A 16,996-nucleotide genomic window follows, 5' to 3' on the forward strand; every position below is an offset into this window, starting at 1 on the left:
GACAAGAGTTCAAGAGGTGCTTGGATTATACTCTCAGACACACAGTGTGATTACTGGAGTGTTCTATGCAGGGCCAGGAGTTGGACTCGATGCTCCTTGTGAGTCCCTTCCAAAATCAGCATATTCCATGATCCTCCCCCTTAGCCTACACTGGCTGCCGCAGGGCTCAGGGCGCTCCCGCTGCCGGCACAGGCGAGGCGGAAGCGGGGGCGAGCAGACCCTTTTCTCCGCCGCTCTGGGGCGGTGACGAGAGGGGGAGGAAAGGCATTGAGAGGGGGAGGAAAGGCATTGATTTAGCGCATTCCTCCCGACGTTCGGCGGGACGGGGGGATGCCCCGACGGGGGCGGGAAAAGCCGGGACGAGCTGGCAGGGCGGAAGGTGGCGGACACTGCGGAGCGCGCGCACCGCGGGGGCCGATGGTAATGGGGGCGGGAGGCGGCGGCCATGACGGGCCGCGCTGAGCGGCGGGAGCGGCCCCGCGGGCGCCCCCCGCCGGCCGGGTCTGGAGCCTTCCCGTGAGGGCCACCGAGCGCCCTCCCTCCTCCGGCTTCTCGGGGCCGGCCGGGGCGAGGAGGAGGAGGGGCCGGGCGGACATGGCTAGCCGCGATAAGTGGGAACGCCTGAGGCCGCTGCAGCCGGACACGCTGCGTGTGAGTGAGGTACATGGCGGGCGGCACAGGGAGGCACTGCCTGGGGATGGGGAGAGGGCGGGACACGGCGCTGCAGCCGCGCTCCTGCCGCGGGAGGTGGTGAGGAGGCGGCCGAAAGCCCGTCCTGCATCCCCTGAGCGGGAAAGGCGCGGAGGGCCCGGGCAGCGTGGTACCCGAAAGGAGCCATGCGATGCTTCCCCTCGCTCGTGGCATTCCCTCGATGCTTCCCTAGCAGGCTGCTAGGGAAAGGGGCTAGAGTGCAAAGGGATGGGTTTTCTTACTTGTGTTGCCTATAGCCTCTTAATCGAGCTAAATATTTTGTAGCTGAGTTTGAGAAAAATGGACTACGACTGTATTCTGTTCTTCTCTGAACATCTGTGGTGTCGAGGCAGTCTTATATACAGCTGCCACCGCAACTTTTAGTAATGCTATGAGGTAGCTAACAAAAAAACAGGCCTACTTCTGTGAAACTTCTTAAAATTTGTTATATTTCTTTTAATTACTTTTGACAGTTGGGCTAAATGGTACTTGGTAGTATTTTCTCACAGCCATGAAAGAGTTCACATCAGTTTTTATGCTGGTAATTGAAAATTTCTTATCGTTGGAAATCATGGTCGTAAAAAACAAAGGGTGTTGGGCACAGCTTCTCTATCTAGGTGTTGAGATGAGTCAACCAGGGGTGATGCTTTCCTGAATTGGCTTTTTGTAAACAGGGAAGTCAAGAATGTGGTGATTATTAACAGCCTTGGCTGTAGTGGCTGTGTGTATTGGGTTTGTATGGCCAGGTTTTAGTAGTGGGAGCCAGGGATGTGGGGGGGGTTACAGGGTTGGCTTCTCTGAGAAGCTGCTAGAAGCTTCTTCCATGTCCAATAGAGCCAGGCAGCTCCAAGAGGGACATGCTGCTGGCCAAGGCTGATCAATCAGAAATGGTGGTAATGCCTCTGTAATTAACACATTTAAGAACAAAAATGATAAGTTCTTGCACAGATGTAATTGCAGCCAGAGAAGAGCAGAGTGAGAATATGTGAGAGGAACAACTCTGCAGACACCAAGATCAGTGGAGAAGGAGAGGGAGGAGGTACTCCAGGTGACAGAGCTGAGGTTCCCCTGCAGCCCATGGTGAAGCAGGATGGCCCCCTGCAGCCTATGGAGGTCAATGGGGATGCAGAGATTCACCTGCAGCCTGTGGAGGAGACCCACACCGGAGCATGTGGATGCCAAAGAGAGGGCTGTGAACCTATGGGAAACCTATGCTGGAGCAGGGTCCTGGCAGGGACCTGACCTGTGGAGAGAGGAGCCCATGCTGAAGCAGGTTTCCTTGCAGGACTTGGGGGACCCACATTGGAGCAGGCTGTGCCTGAAGGACTGCGCCCCGTGGAAGAGTGACCCATATCTCAGCAGTTCATGGAGAACTGTTGCCCATGTGATGGACTCACACTGGAAAAGTTCATGGAGAACTGTCTCCTGTGGGAGGGATCCCATGCTGGAGCAGGGGAAGGAGTCCTCTCTCTAAACAGCAGCAGAAACAACTTGTGATGAACTGACCATAACCCCCATTCTCCATCTTCCTGAGCTGCTGGTGGGAAGGAGAGAGGGTTGATGGGAAGGTGTTTTAAGATTTATTTTACATCTCATTATCCTGCTCTGACTTTGTTAGTAATAACTTCAGTTAGTATCCCCAGTTTGAATCTGTTTTGCCTGTGATGGTGTTTGGTGCGTGATCTCTCCCAGTCCTTAACTCGTGAGCCTTTGTTATATTCTCTCTTTCCTGTCCAGCTGAGAAGGGGAGTGATAAAGTGACCTTGGTGAGTGGCTGACATCCAGCCAGGGTCAACCCACTACAACCCACCATGGAATAGTGGATGTTGAGGAATACATCTGGTTCAGGTGGCTCGGTTTCCAAGCTGCAAATTGAGCTTTGGGTGGGAGCCAAGAGAGACATGAGGCCATGAACTGCCCTGAGCTCAACCTGCAGCTCACACTGCAGTTGTACACCAGCAGTACAGCAGGGGAGGAGAGGGGTGGGAGGGGGAAATAGGTGAACCTGCTGCTAAATGGGGCAGGTGATTTAGGAAGACTAGACACAGGTAAGGCTGCAATACTTGGCCTTCTTGTGTGACTCTTCTGAACTGATGCCTCCTAGGCTTTGTGTCTTAAAGAACAACCAGCAGTGGAAAAGTGTCAAGTTAGGAATCTCTTGAGAAAACCCATCCCAACCAAGTCCATAAGACTTTCTTGGGATACATTCTGAGAGAGCTGGCTGATGTTATTGTGAGGTTGCTCTTGTGATTTTTGAGGTTGTAGAAGTCAGCTACAGCTTAAGTCACCCTTTCTTCAGTCCCTTTGAAAGCCATGGAGCAAGTTCTCTGGGAAGCTATTGCCAGGCTCGTGAAGAAGGTGATTGAATAGCCAACATGGCTGCCTGATTACCCCGTTGCTGATGAAATGTCTAGATCTGTAGATCCAAAGCCTTGGATGTCAACTACATTAGCTTTAGCAGGACTCTCGAAACTGTCCTGCAGCATTCTTCTCTTGGAGTTGGGATGTTACAGATGTGATATACTACTGGATGAGTAAAAAAATCCTTGGATGAATCATCAGGATCAAAGAAGAATGGTTAGTAGTTCATACATTACTCAGAAGCAGGTTACAAGTGACGTTTCTCAAGAGTCTATCCTAGGACCTGTCCTGTTCATAGGAAGAGGATGTGAGATGCCCCCTCATGATGTTTATGGGCTGGAGGAAGGCATCATCAGACACCTCATAAACTTCAACCAAGGCAGTTGGAAAATTCAAGTGTGAAGTCCTACACTGTACCCTGCAGTGGTACAGGCTGGGGACCACCCTGGAAGGACCTGGGGGTCTTGATGGCCAGTGGGCTAAGTGTGCACCTGCACTGTGCCCTAACGTTAAGGCATAGGAAGCTGTATTAGCAGGAGAATAGCCAGAGGGTAGTGATTCTTCTTCCTTGCTTGGCATGTATCAGGCTGCTCTTGGAATGCTCTGCCTGATTAGGCCCAGTAGTACAGGAAGGCTGTTAAACTCTTGAGGGAGCTTGTTGCAGCAGCCCTTCAGTGGAATCATAGAATATCCTGAGTTGGAAGGAACCCATAAGATCAAGTCCAGCTGTTCGCTTTGCACAGGACAACCCCAAGAATCACATCGTAAGCCTGAGGGCGTTGTCCAAGAGCTTCTTGAACTCTGTCAGGCTATGACCATTTCCCTGGTGAACCTGTTCCAGTGCCTGACCACCCTCTGGGGGAAGAACCTTTTCATTCATGGCTGGGCTTCGCGACCGAAGATTTGGGAAGGCTCTATCCACATTTGTTACAGGCTCGTTGGTGACTTATGAGGCCAATACGAGACAGACATGTCGATTGCAAAAGGCACAGCAGAAAGACTCCTTAGATGGTGTATTCTGCAATACACGGTTCTTTCTGCGTTGCCTTTTCTCCTCTCTCAAAGGAGACAGCAGCATTATAGATGGTGTGTCTCCAGGCCTCCCGATTGGAGGCCAGAGTAGACCAGTTATGTTGATCAATATGGCCAAGGCTGAGATGTTGTTTCAGGGAGTCCTTGTATCTCCTCTTCGGGACTCCTCTCTTGTGGCAGCCAGTGGCAAGTTCACCATAGAGCAGGATCTTAGGGAGGTGGTGGTCCTTCATCCTTGAGACGTGCCCTGCCCATCGCAGCTGTGTTCTCAGCAACATGGCTTCTATACTTGTGACTGCTGCTTGCTCTAGAACAGATGTATTGGTCCTTTTCATAATATAGAACCTTTTCATAATATCTGACTAAACCACCCCCGACACAGCTTCATGCCGTACTTGCAAGGATCTTAAGAACTGAAGAAACTGGCCAGACACTTCACAGTTGTACGTGATGAGAGGCTGAAAGAAAATAGTCACGAATTGAAACAAAAGAAGCCAGAGAGGTTGCAGCTTGATGTAAAATGGAACTTCTTCACTGTGAGGACAGGGAAGCAGTGTAGTGGGATGCTCAGGGAGATGTAGCCTCCATCCCTTGTAATTTTAAAGGCCCAGTTAATTAAGCCTTGCATAAGCTGCTCTCATCTAATGGCTGTTCGTGTTTGGAGTTGGCGGTTGGACCAGCGGTGACCTTAGGTCTCTTCCAACTGTAATGAGTCTGAATTTGAAAATGCTTCTGTTCTTAAATTGGGGAGAGGAGTGTAATGAAGTACCTGCTTAGGTTCATCACGTTAGTATCTCGCCCAGAGCAGGCTCTGCTGCCAGTCTTGTTTATAACGTATAACTGCAGTGCTGTATAATAGCAGTATATCTTCCATATATAAACTACTACATGGAATAGATGAAGCTTGGATTTATAGAGATTATGCAGTTATCTCTTTGTGTTGTGACCATTGCTTGAACACTAGGGCCTTCAGTGGTGTTTCCTGCTTTCCAAAACAGAGAGACATATGCTGAGATTAAGGGCTGAAAATTCTGTCAGGAAATAATGAGCACGTATCCCTTCTGTCTGGTGACACTCCTTCACATTAATACCTGTAGAATTGTCAGCACTGTGATGGCTGTAGCATTTGAAGTTGATTTGGGAATTTCTTCTGAAAAAGCTTCCCCTGTAAATAGCATTTTATTACAGTTATTTTTTCCTTTTTTATTTCCCCAGCCACCAGCGATCAACCTGAATGTGCACAAAGATGCACAGCTTGTGAAAAGTAAGTTGCTGTGTTTCATGTTGGAAGATTATTCTTTAAGTATTTCATGGCTTTTTACAATGTGAGTACATGCTGTAAACAAATGAGAAATTGTAATGTATCTCATATCAGCAGAGCAGGAGAAATGCTGAACACTAAATGAAATAACAGATGTGAAGCAATACTTCTTCATAGTTTTGCTCTTAAAATTTGTTGCAAATATACCTTCCCACTGCTATAAAGAAAATAATGCTCGGGAAAAGTGAGTTATAGAAAACTGAAACATCATGTTGGCAAATGCTGGTTTTCAACTGGTATTAATAAATGTAAAAATAAACTTGAGTGAATTTCTGGGTGTTTGGTTTTTGTTGGGGTTTTTTTGTTGTTTTCTCACCAGTTGAATTCTTTCACACATCTCAAAGTAACACAGTCCAAAACTGAGTAGTTGGACCTGTCACTTCATGTTAAAGAGTGCACAGATTTGAACCCATGTAATGGGTGTGATACATTATGAGTAAAAGTACGTGTCTCATTCATCTTGGGAAAAATACTGATGTTTGAAGTAGAGCATTTTCCAGGGAAGTTTGTTTACACATGCAGTCACCTTTTCTTAAAGCATTAGACTGGAGTATTGCTCAGCAACACAGTTCGAGATGAACAGATTTTTCACAGGTATAAAATACCTAGTTTGCTTTACAGGAGAAAAGACAAGTAATAGCAGAATTTAACAGTCTTTCATTGCCTCTGGCATCAAATGAGTGTGTGTGTGTATCATGTCTTTTTTGTGCCTCAAATATAGATGCTTTTTTGTGCTTTTTGCATACACAAATAACATTCTCAAGTTAAATAAGCTGTTTGTCAGTGACTTTTCAGCTGTTTCTGCAAATATGTTGGTAATGGATACACATAGCACAGGGATCTCTCTTAAACCTGTGGTGTTAGGGTGTCTGTAGATCTTTATTCTATTAGTAAATTAAACAATGGAATGACCAGTTCTTTTGCCCTGAGGCCAAATAGTGCAAACAGAGTTTGTGCACATATTAAGTTCTCCTACCCCAGAACAGATTGGTCATTTCTAGGCTGAAACAGTCCTGAAGCCAAGCTGACTCCTGAACCATGCCTGATTGTTATCTGGGAGGTCTGCTGGTTAATCTGGGCCAAAAGGGTGTGAAAAAAACATTTTAATGGTGTCATGGAGCAGAGATAGAGCTGCATTTCTCTGGCAGTGCCCCTGACTATCTGTGTATTGTTAACCCAGGATTTCATTGGTATTCATTCAGTGATCTATCTCATGTCCTATGGAACATACAGTTACACAACTATTAATATCCATACTAGCAGCATGAAGTCATAAATGTTGAAAGCACGAGGGTGCATGCTTGCTATGTAGATACAATCACTGCAAACAAACAAAGGTATATGTAGTTAATAGGCTTTACATGATGCCTTTGCAATGTCAGCATTAAAAACTGCAGTGCTTCCAAACTTTTATCTTCATTGTTACTTCATCACTATCCCTTTTTTTTTAAGGAACACTTCATGCTAATGTAGTAGCTTACTCTAAATATTCTATCAAAACTTCACAGAAACTGTGGAAGTCAAAAGGCCACGATTTGATGCGTCCTTGGTGCTTTTGACACGAAGATTTATGGCTCTTCTCAAAAAAGCTCCAGACGGTGTTCTTGATTTAAATGAAGTAGCAACAACACTTGGAGTACGAAAACGAAGAGTGTATGACATCACCAATGTGTTGGATGGAATCGATTTAATTCAGAAAAGGTCTAAGAATCTTATCCAGTGGATGTGAGTTGGCTTTGAAACTTCTAATTTCTGAAACAGTAAAACCGAACAATATTGAGTAATGTTTATAACTTTGAGAGTATTTTTAAGCATTAAATTACTTTTCATAGATAATATTTTGTATCCTTAGGCTGTGTGAATTATTTAATATGTCAACAAGTATCAAGAGCAAAAGCACATGGGAGCTATTTCAGCAGAGTAAAGGATGACAGAGTTTCTGACTGCTTTCTGTTAGTACACATGTGTATTAACAGACTTTTATTGATAAACATACTAAACAACTTTCATATTCTTTTAGAGGTTCTAATCTTGACCAAGTTGTTGGAAAAGCACCAGAGCAGCAAAACCTTAAAGATGAACTTTCTGACTTGTCAGCCATGGAGGAAGCTCTGGATGAATTAATCAACAATTGTGCTCATCAGATATTTGAACTAACAGATGACAAAGAAAATGCAAAATATCCTTTCAACTCTTGCATTACTTTAACACATGATTTTGGTTCCAACTACTCACATACAGAGTAACAAGCATAGGCCCATACCACAGGTATGCAGTAATACTTGATGAGTTTTAAAAAAGGAAACTTTTTGGTTATTCTGTATTTGTGTTTGCCAGTCATGTACCTTGCTTTGCAGTATCATGTACAGTCCAGCCTGTTCTCAGGTGTGTACTGGTTGTGTAACCTTTCCCCTGCAGAAGAACAAAGTGCAGCAATGGTCTTAGTACCCTGACCATGACCTTGTTCTCTCCATTATAAAGTTCTCTAAGGGACAGGTCTTGACCTACCATGAGATTGAGTTCCTTAGCGAGATGACAAATATGGACTCAAAATGGAGTCCCAGTGGCCTGTTGCCAAGAAGATATAATGGTATGTTGGTTGTGTCCTAATACTGTTCTGTCTCTTGAGAGAGGTTCCAGTGCAATTTTGACTTACAGATGGGTTTTGGCAATAGAAAAGAGATTTCTTTTACAATATGACATAAATGTTGAATTTTGGCTTTAGGTTACAGTAAAATATTACTTAGCTCCCTTGTTTGCCAAAATGTTAAGGTCTATGCTCAAATGAAGTGTGTCCGTTTTCTTTACACTTTACTTGTTCTGGTTAAGAAAATAGTTCTGTAGTTTCCCAGGAAATTATTTTCATGCTATTAGAAAACAGAAAGTAGTTTCTCCCTCTGCTTTGTAGATTCATGACAGCATCTGGGAAAAATGTCAAATGTGTTTGGGGTTTTTTAATATTGAATATATTTTTTCTTCCTAGAAATAAAGAAAAGCTGTTTTCCACTTGTTAGCTAATTCAATAGCTAACTTGTTAGCTTCATTTTACAAAACTAATACTAAAATAACCTCAACACCATTGTTGACCACTTTTCTTAAGTTGGTATTTTGCCTCAGCATATCTTGACATCACACTCTTTGCTTCTGCTCATTAGCAAATTACTTTACAGAATCCTTGACCAATGTATACACTAGCTTATGTTACATACCAAGATATCCGAAGCATTCAGACATTTCAAGAACAGATTGTGATTGCAATCAAAGCTCCGGAGGAAACCAAATTGGAAATACCAGTTCCTAAAGATGTAAGTTCTCAAATTTGACTTTTTGCAGCAGCAGTCAGTAATTAACTTTTGTTTCCTTTGTCATGCAAATATTGGTAGTTCATTGTTCTTGTGTTCCACTGAACAATGCTGTAGGGATAATAGTCTGAGAAACTTACAGTATTTTTACTTAAATCATTAAATAATAGTGTCTAGGCTTTAGGTACCTGGGTCTTGCTAGAGAGAATGGAACAGCTGTAATAAAGTATGAAATGTGCAGTATAGTTGAAAAAAAGAAAACATTTTGTCACTCTAGTAGATCATGTCTAGATGGATCTTTGATGGAGGTGGGGGCCGTGCCCTGTCCTCACCCCATGGTGCAATACTCAGGCTTCATTCCAGTCACACAGAGGAGCCAGACCTTTTCCCTCTGCACCCAGCAATGCTGTATCTACATACTGGGGCCTAAATACTGAGAACCCACTGCTTAAAGTACTGCTCTGAGAGGGGAAATCCTGGAAGTGAGCTTAAGATAAGAAATGTAGCTTTAATTCAGCTTTCTTTTTGCATATGCATTTTTTATAATGTTCTTAATTGCACAGTCGTCAAATTTGCCTTGCTGCGTGCACAGAAAGGGTGGTGATATCTTAGGAAAAGGAGATATGAATCAGTAGAACAAGAAGACTTAGTTCCACTGCATAGATCTCCAATGGTTTCCCTGGTAAAAGGAGCTGGCTCTTATCCAGTGGAGATGAAAAAGGTAAAATTCCAAAGACTTCCTAAAGCAATAAAAAGACAGAATTTAAAAAACTGTATTTTAGAGAGAACAGAATCTTCTCTCAGTTGTCCATAAAATTATATTTGCTCTGTGTCTTGCAATGTGATGTCTGCTGAAGGGAAGTAGTAGAAGTGATAGGGGTTAGTTGCTTTGCTGTGTTGTTAAAGCTGCGTGCTCTTGATTTGTTTTCTGATCCATGGCATTGATTTGTCAAGTTTGAAATTTTATTACTCTTCCTAAACATACAGTAAATCTTGGTCATATATCTAAAGGTTAGTAGAAAGACTAAACAAGTACTTAACTGCATTTTCTTCAAAAATGAAAACTTATTAGCTTAGTGCTGCTTAAAAACTGTCCTACAAATATATGTAATAGTCATTATTTATGTGGAAGTAGTAAAACAATTTTAAATAGTTATATCATTCCTGTATTTTTTCTGTTCTTAATCTATTGGCTTTAAAATATGTGCAAGAACAGATAAAGTATGTGTAAGATTTGTTCTTTGAATTTTTGAATTATATGCAAGTTGCTGTTTTATAGGATCACATAGAAGTACATGTGAAGAGCACAAAAGGACCCATTGATGTGTATCTATGTGAGGTGGAAAAAGAGAAGCCAGATGCCAAAACTTGTGAAGATATGGATACTGTCACTTCTGAAACTGAACCATCAGTTCCTCCTGATGAAGGTAATGTCCTCCATTTACATTTTTATACATGTGTTGTTTTTTTTTTAAGATAGTCATACCATTCTGATGAATTTGTAAACTCTACTGTTGTACAAGCATAATTTTCTGAGCATAGTTTGTGGGCCAAGATGTGTGGGAGTATAGGAAACGCCTGGAAGAGAAGTCTCCGTTGTTGTGTTACTTCACAGCAGCAGGAGGTCAGAGAGTCAGGCACGTGCACATACAGCAAGGCACTCTTGTTCCCTGACCTTTTCCTTCCTTCACTCGTTACTGGTTTCCTGTCAGAGCTGCACTCTGTGGATGGAACAATGTGTGTCAGTTCTCAGCTGCTGCACTACAGAGTCCAGCTCAGCTGAGATTGTTACATGACAGTTGGGATGTGGTTTCAAATGAGTGCGCTGCTGTTGCTCATTCCTGCCCTGTCTAAGGGAGGGAAGACTAAGAAGAAGGGATGTAGTATTTTGATCTCCTAAAACAAGATTGGATGGAATATAGTCTCTCAGGAGCTCCAGTGCTTCAGGATGTTGTGGCATAAAAATAAATGTGGAAGGAATTGCAGTAGCTCAGAACACAAAAGAAAAATTATTTTTAGCACTGCTGCTTTATATTTGAGGGGAAGAGTTGACTTTTTAATCTTAGGCATTTTTTTACTTTATTTTGCTTGTAAAGTAAGTCAGAATTGTATTTTCTTCATTGACAGTAATCATATTTCTTTTTGAATTTCCTTTCAAAGTGAGATCTCCGAGGGAAGAAAAAAACTTTTCTGAGATGCCAGATTAATTACAACATAAAAATCCAATACAGAATGTAAATACCTGTGTTATGGAACTTTTCCAAAGCTGCTCGGATCTGCAAACTTCATAACCTGAAACGTTCCAAAGTGTTTTAAAAAAAACAGCAGTGGATTGATTCAGTGCTTTCATAGGATTACTTATCTTACCAGGTCAAAAGACACAACAGTTCCTGGAATTGCTTTTAGGAGCCTTGTTTTCATAATTGCATGGGATCTACAGAGCTTTGGGAAAATTATAAGGTATTTTACCTTATAATTTTAATTGACAAAAAACATAGGTAATTAATTGCCTCTAAAATTGAAGGTTGGAAAACTATTCCTGGAACAGTCTGCAATCTGTGTGAGAATGTATAGAATGAAGGAATGCACTTTCAGTTCTGAGTTCTGCACTACTAAGCAGAATTGTCAATGACAAGTTTAGCAAAGAAGTGGTGTATAGGAAGCTTTTGCTATAAGGAACAAGGTGTAAATATCCTGAGAGTTATGCCTTACACTGTGTAGGTGCTGTTTGCATTGTTTGCATCCAGCTCTGCATGAACTATGGTATCAACACTGAAGTGAAATAATTGGGCTTTGTGTACATACCTGTATTATGTCTAGGTAGTTACTGATGTAGATTTATTGAGATAGTTTGCATTTCTGCCTTTGTACAGCAAAGAAATAAAATACGCTTACAAAAATATGAAATAGTCTAATAAAACACGTTGGGTTGCCTTTGTTGGAATTCACTTTGTAACTGCAAACATTTTAAATTATGTGAAAATTTAAAATCTGTTTTACATGGTGCTGGCAGTTAACAGATCTGCATCTTGTGATGCCACAATCCCATGGCAATTTTCAGGAGAAATGTTGTGGTCAATAACTACTTAAGTTGGCCCATTCCTGTTCCCAGAGTTTCCATATGGCAGAGCTTTGGCTGAGTATCATGACGTCTTTGTGGCTCAGCTTGCAAAAATACATGAAATACTTATGGACTGTATCTGTATTCATCCAGCTTTAGTATCCATAAAATGAAACTGTGGAGTTTTGATACTGGGTTTTCTAATGAACTGTCACTATACAAATGCCATGCTTGGGCTCACTTCACTCCAGTACAGAAAAGTGACACCACAGGTTTTGGGACTTTAAGGGGGTGTGTTGGCTGGTTTGTGTTTAAATTGGAAGTCCAAGTCCTTGTTCTCCTGATTTCACAGCATCAACAACTATGCATCTACTCACAACTGGGAAAAAAAACAAGTGCAAGCTTGTGATAGAAAGTAATCTTGACTTCTTACATATGGGCTACCAACTTCCAGCTCCAGAATGCAGGACTTCAGTATTGGATACTATTTTTCTGTCTCTGTAAAATGCAAACTACAGGCTGAGTTGTTACAATAATAAATACAAGCATGGAATTAATACATATATCACGGTAAAAATGGGGAATGTGCTCCTACAGTGAAGCTGGAAGTGACAGTAAGAGCATCTTTTTGCACAGAAAGATTGTCCTTCAGTGGCTGGCTTCTTTCCAGATGGCAAACTCTCTATTTGACTTTTTACATTGCTGTTGTGCTTTGGTGGGGACGGAGGTCTGTTCTGAAGAGAAGTGTTGATTCCCCTACGCTGGTTCAACAACTCAGGACAATGTTTGCCATAAAACAGCACTAACAACTGATACTGAATGCTCTGTGTTATGGTGGGATTTTATTACATGTTCATAAAATCCTAGAATGGTTTGGGTTGGAAGGACCTTAAAGATCATCTAGTTCCAACTCCCCTGCTGTGGGCAGGGCCACTTTCCACTAGATCACAGAATGATCGCTTAAGTTGGAAATGACCTCCAAGACCATTGAGTCCAGCCCTAACTGTCCTGTTAACTAGACCATGGCACTAAGTGTCATGTCCAGTCGTTCCTTGAACACCTCCAGGGATGGTAAATCCACCAGCTCCCTGGTCAGTCTGTTCCAATACTTAAAAACCTTTCAGTGAGGAAGTTCTTCAGATGGCCAACCTGAACCTCCCCTGGCACAGCTTAAGGCTATGTCCTCTCGTCCTTGTTCAAAGCCCCATCCAGCCTGGCCTTGAACACTTCCAGGCATGGGGCATCCACAACTTATCTGGGCATAAATATTCCTAATATTTAGGCTAAACCTACTCTCTTACCCATTACTCTTTGTCTTATCTGTGGAGTAAGGAAGTATATTTTTACAAAATAACCATCTTACAAATGTTAAGGAAATCTGTTTTCAAAAGCAGAACATTATTTAAATGAAACATTAGGATTTTTCATTTTGAACAAATCTCTAGTGGCTGTTTTTCCTTCCTCATATGTACAGGTTTTCTAGCTGTAGAATTCATTTTTAACTACACAATTGTCACAGTGAAATAGGAGAAGCTGCAATATGACAATTACACTATAATTATTAAATACATCTGTTCTAATAGTGCACCTCTAGTGAAACGAATGGACTTTTGAAGATTAAAACACTGTCATTACTATTTGGTTATGTACAATATTATCCACTTGCAACACTGGAAAACAATGTACTGTGTAAGCTCAGTGCACTAACTAACTGAAAAGATTTGACTTGGACTAGAGGAAAAATTCCTGAGTGATGCTGAACTTAAATACGAGTTCACTTGCAAATGTGATAGGACCTTACTCTGAATTTGTGTAATAACTGTTGATTTTTTTTTCTGAGAGGGTATTAAGGTTATTTTTGTTGAGCCCATATCTGTCCATTTTCAATATATTTGTGTGTGTAAGCAGCTCCCTTGGGTAATTGAGGACCCTATAATAAAATTAAAAAGCTCCAATACTGTTTTTGTGTTCCCTTCAATAAGAACGGCTGAGTATCTAAATGTATTAATCAGCAACAGCAACAGCCAAGATCCGTAATTATAAAATGCCTGGGTTTGCTGACTCTGTAACTGAAACAAATGCTGCAAGTTGCCAGGTCAGCCTGCATTTGATGTGGGAAATCACTCGTCAGTTTTCAGATATAAACTGCAGTTTTAAATAATGTGATTAGTAAAGAAGAGAGAAGAGTCCTTCAAATTATTAGTGGTTGGAAAGGTCTTAAAAGCCAGCAAATTTCTTCCTTTCAAATAATCTTTTTTGTTGTGTGTGAAGAGCCTCATTAATAAGCATAATTGAATGACACTGATTTCGAAAGTCACTTTAGCTATTGTCATTGTCAGTGGCAAAGTTTGCCTGCTGGCTCCTCATGTGCTGGGGCTGACTGCAAGCCTTAAACCATTGTGTTCCATGATCCTGGAGGGCTCTGGCACCATGCTGGGACATCAGTAACTGCTTAAGTCTTTATCTGGAATAAGAATCTGCTATTTTTGGTTCTTAGAAAAGGACAGATGATCAGTATCTCTCATGCTAATATTGGTAAGATCCATCTTTCCAAACTATGATGAAACTGTCTTCTGACGTTCTCAGCTGCTAGGTTGTACTCTGCCTCTGCTCTTGTTCCAGAGTGTCCAGAAAATAAGTTGCTTGTAGAATAAATGAATGAACCAACGGCTGAATGAACTCACTCCCATTTCCCTATGGTGACAATCGTGAACCTTCAGACCATTTCTTCCTCTTATAGCACAGCTATAAAAGTGCTCTGAGTGACACCAGACACTCTGCTGGTAGCTGGGCACTCAAGGATCAAACCAAGCTTCCCAGAAGTTTGTTGTGATCAATTCACGATCCCTAAAATACCTACAAAAACAGGACAATATCCACACACTGCCTCCATCCCATGCACTAAAGGAGATTGCACAGAATTCATAGTTTGGAACAGAGAACTGTGATTTACTTGATAATGCTGCTCCCCGCAAATCGTCAAAGAACCTTTTTGCAATATCTCTATAACTTTAGTTTTGTGTAAGAAACAATTTCTCACAAAAAAAGTCCCCCCAACAATGTATGTGAGGCCCTCAGGCTGGCAAGAAGCTATCAGAGGTGATTATTTCTATCCTTATGTGGCTGAAGAGAAAACAAACACAGCTGAAATTACACAAAACTATCCCGTCCTGGCAGAATATTCATGAGAGAAATACAGACATTTGCCTCAAAAACTGCAGGATCAATTCTTCCTGTGATGAGAGATTAAAAGAAAGCAAAATAAAAGCAAAAACATTAGCATTGCCTTTCTTGTGAGATCAAAGAAGTCTTAATTGCAGATTTATCTTGGAGAACTGAATAAAGGGATAAATACAAATGTCAGTCTTTCAAATTGCCCAAGCTGACACACAGACTGGCAGTCCCCATGCACAGATCAGATTTGTTTGGAACGTATCAAAAACATTGAAAGCCCTGGACCACTGAGGGCACAAAAAGCAAATGTGGATTAGTGTGTATTTATTGGTTAATTATGTGTTTCTCCCAGTCTGAAAGACTCTAGACTGTATTAAAATTTTACTGCAGATTGAAGCTCAGGAATCTTTTCAAAAAGGAATTAAATAATGTGACATTAGATGATCATTCATGGAGTCTTTAAAACCAGTATCTTCCAAATAAACATATATTTTATTCCTGATCTGAAAAATACTGTTCATTTATATGTGGAGAAAATACAGACTGCTTGGAGAGAAAAGGTTGGAAGGCTGTCCAGATATTGTCTGTATGCTATGTATGTGTCTCTGAGGATCAGTTGCCTGGAAATGAAAACAAGACAACAGTAATTGTTTACATAGATGTTGTCTGAAAACTTCTCAGGCATTTATCTTCTCTCTGCTGGCTTTATGCCAATGGTCCATTGCTTAAATTGACCCATGGGAGCTATTTTTGGGGGGTAAGGAGTGAAGTCTGCAAAACAGCATTTATGATTCAGAGAGTAAATGATACAGCTCTAAAGGGAAAAAAAAATTCCCCCACTGCTACTTAAAAAGTTTTTTACCACCTTTGAAATCAAAACCTGATCAGGATGGTGTCTGTTCATTCAATTGATTGCTTCCAATCAGTTTAAAACAATCAAGGTTCAACTAGAAATAGTCATTCAGCCATGTGCTTTATTGACAGCAAATGAGGGCTTTGAAATGGGCATGAGTTAAAACTGAATAAATTACACTTGGAGCTGAATTGTTACACTTTGATATTTTGTATAGGTAATTCACATTTTAAAAGTAATAATGGATTCACAATGATGATATTGGTAGTACAGATGAGTTACTGAGATATAGAGCTACCATTATCAGAAGGATGAGATTTGTAGTTTCTGTTTCCATACAGAGAAATCTCAGTGTGGGCTTTTAAGGAGAGTTAAAAAACTGTCCTTTTAAGGACAGTTTTACTTACATATAAACCCGTATATCGTTTCACCACCACATCACGCTGCTATCAGGCAGCTTGCTGCCTCTGGACAAATCATTCCTCTCTTCTGTTCACATTTGCAGAAAGGAGGTGACTGTCTTGATCTCCTTTGCAAACTCCTATCAGTTCTGCTCTGCAGTGACTCCTGAGAGTGTGCCAGCTTCCCCAGGACCCTCCATAGGATGCTTGTCCAGCACCAACAAGGGCAATTTCTGGACTTCTTGCTGTGTTTCATGAAGCAATCACAGTGGGTGCCTGGAACAGCAGCCTTTCTGAAGACAGCACCAGAGAACTCTTGCCTATCTCTAAAGATGCTGTCCCAGGGCTCTTGTTTTTACTGCATGTCCTTTAACAAATTAAATAGCAAAATACATTCAATGTTCCAAACACATAAACAAAATTAGCATTTTATTGACAGTTTCAGTTGAGAAGCCAAAGTCTACAAATGTACAAATAAATGTTCCTTATGTTTATTTTACATATACTTTATTTTTTTGCTTTTTTCCCCCTTGGTATCCTATCAGTCTTGTATAAAAGAGACAAGAAAATCTGAAACATTTGATTAATCTTCAAGTATAACTTGCCTGTTTTTCAATGATGACAAAATTTCTCTCTCTCTAGGTTAAATAAACTGACATTTAAAAAAGCATAGAGACAGTATTAACCCTTCCCCCATATCATCTCCCAGTACACCTGTTTTTTACAGTGGCCAGTGAAATGGATACGTCCTTCCAGCATTGTGGCCTGCATGAAATAAACATTCTAAACAGCCTGAACTGG

The 16,996-nt window shown here is 41.4% G+C and overlaps 1 protein-coding gene across 2 annotated transcripts; it reads left to right on the plus strand.

The window, feature by feature from the left end:
- Positions 1 to 526: 526 nt before the first annotated feature.
- On the plus strand, positions 527 to 13,722 carry E2F6 (E2F transcription factor 6). 2 transcript variants are annotated; one of them, XM_018088831.3, is made up of 7 exons: positions 527 to 660; positions 5,299 to 5,347; positions 6,913 to 7,129; positions 7,425 to 7,583; positions 8,595 to 8,709; positions 9,986 to 10,133; positions 10,867 to 13,722. In XM_018088831.3, the coding sequence occupies exons 1-7, from the start codon at positions 595 to 597 to the stop codon at positions 10,911 to 10,913; spliced, it is 801 nt and encodes a 266-aa protein (XP_017944320.2). In that variant the 5' UTR covers positions 527 to 594; the 3' UTR covers positions 10,914 to 13,722. The 2 variants fall into 2 exon arrangements, with proteins under 2 accessions (XP_017944320.2, XP_017944321.2); XM_018088832.3 differs by having other exon boundaries at positions 528 to 651.
- Positions 13,723 to 16,996: the final 3,274 nt, after the last annotated feature.

The sequence above is a fragment of the Manacus vitellinus genome, unplaced genomic scaffold (assembly GCF_001715985.3).
Source record: "Manacus vitellinus isolate BGI_N305 unplaced genomic scaffold, ASM171598v3 scaffold_11_pilon, whole genome shotgun sequence".
Lineage (NCBI taxonomy): Eukaryota > Metazoa > Chordata > Aves > Passeriformes > Pipridae > Manacus > Manacus vitellinus.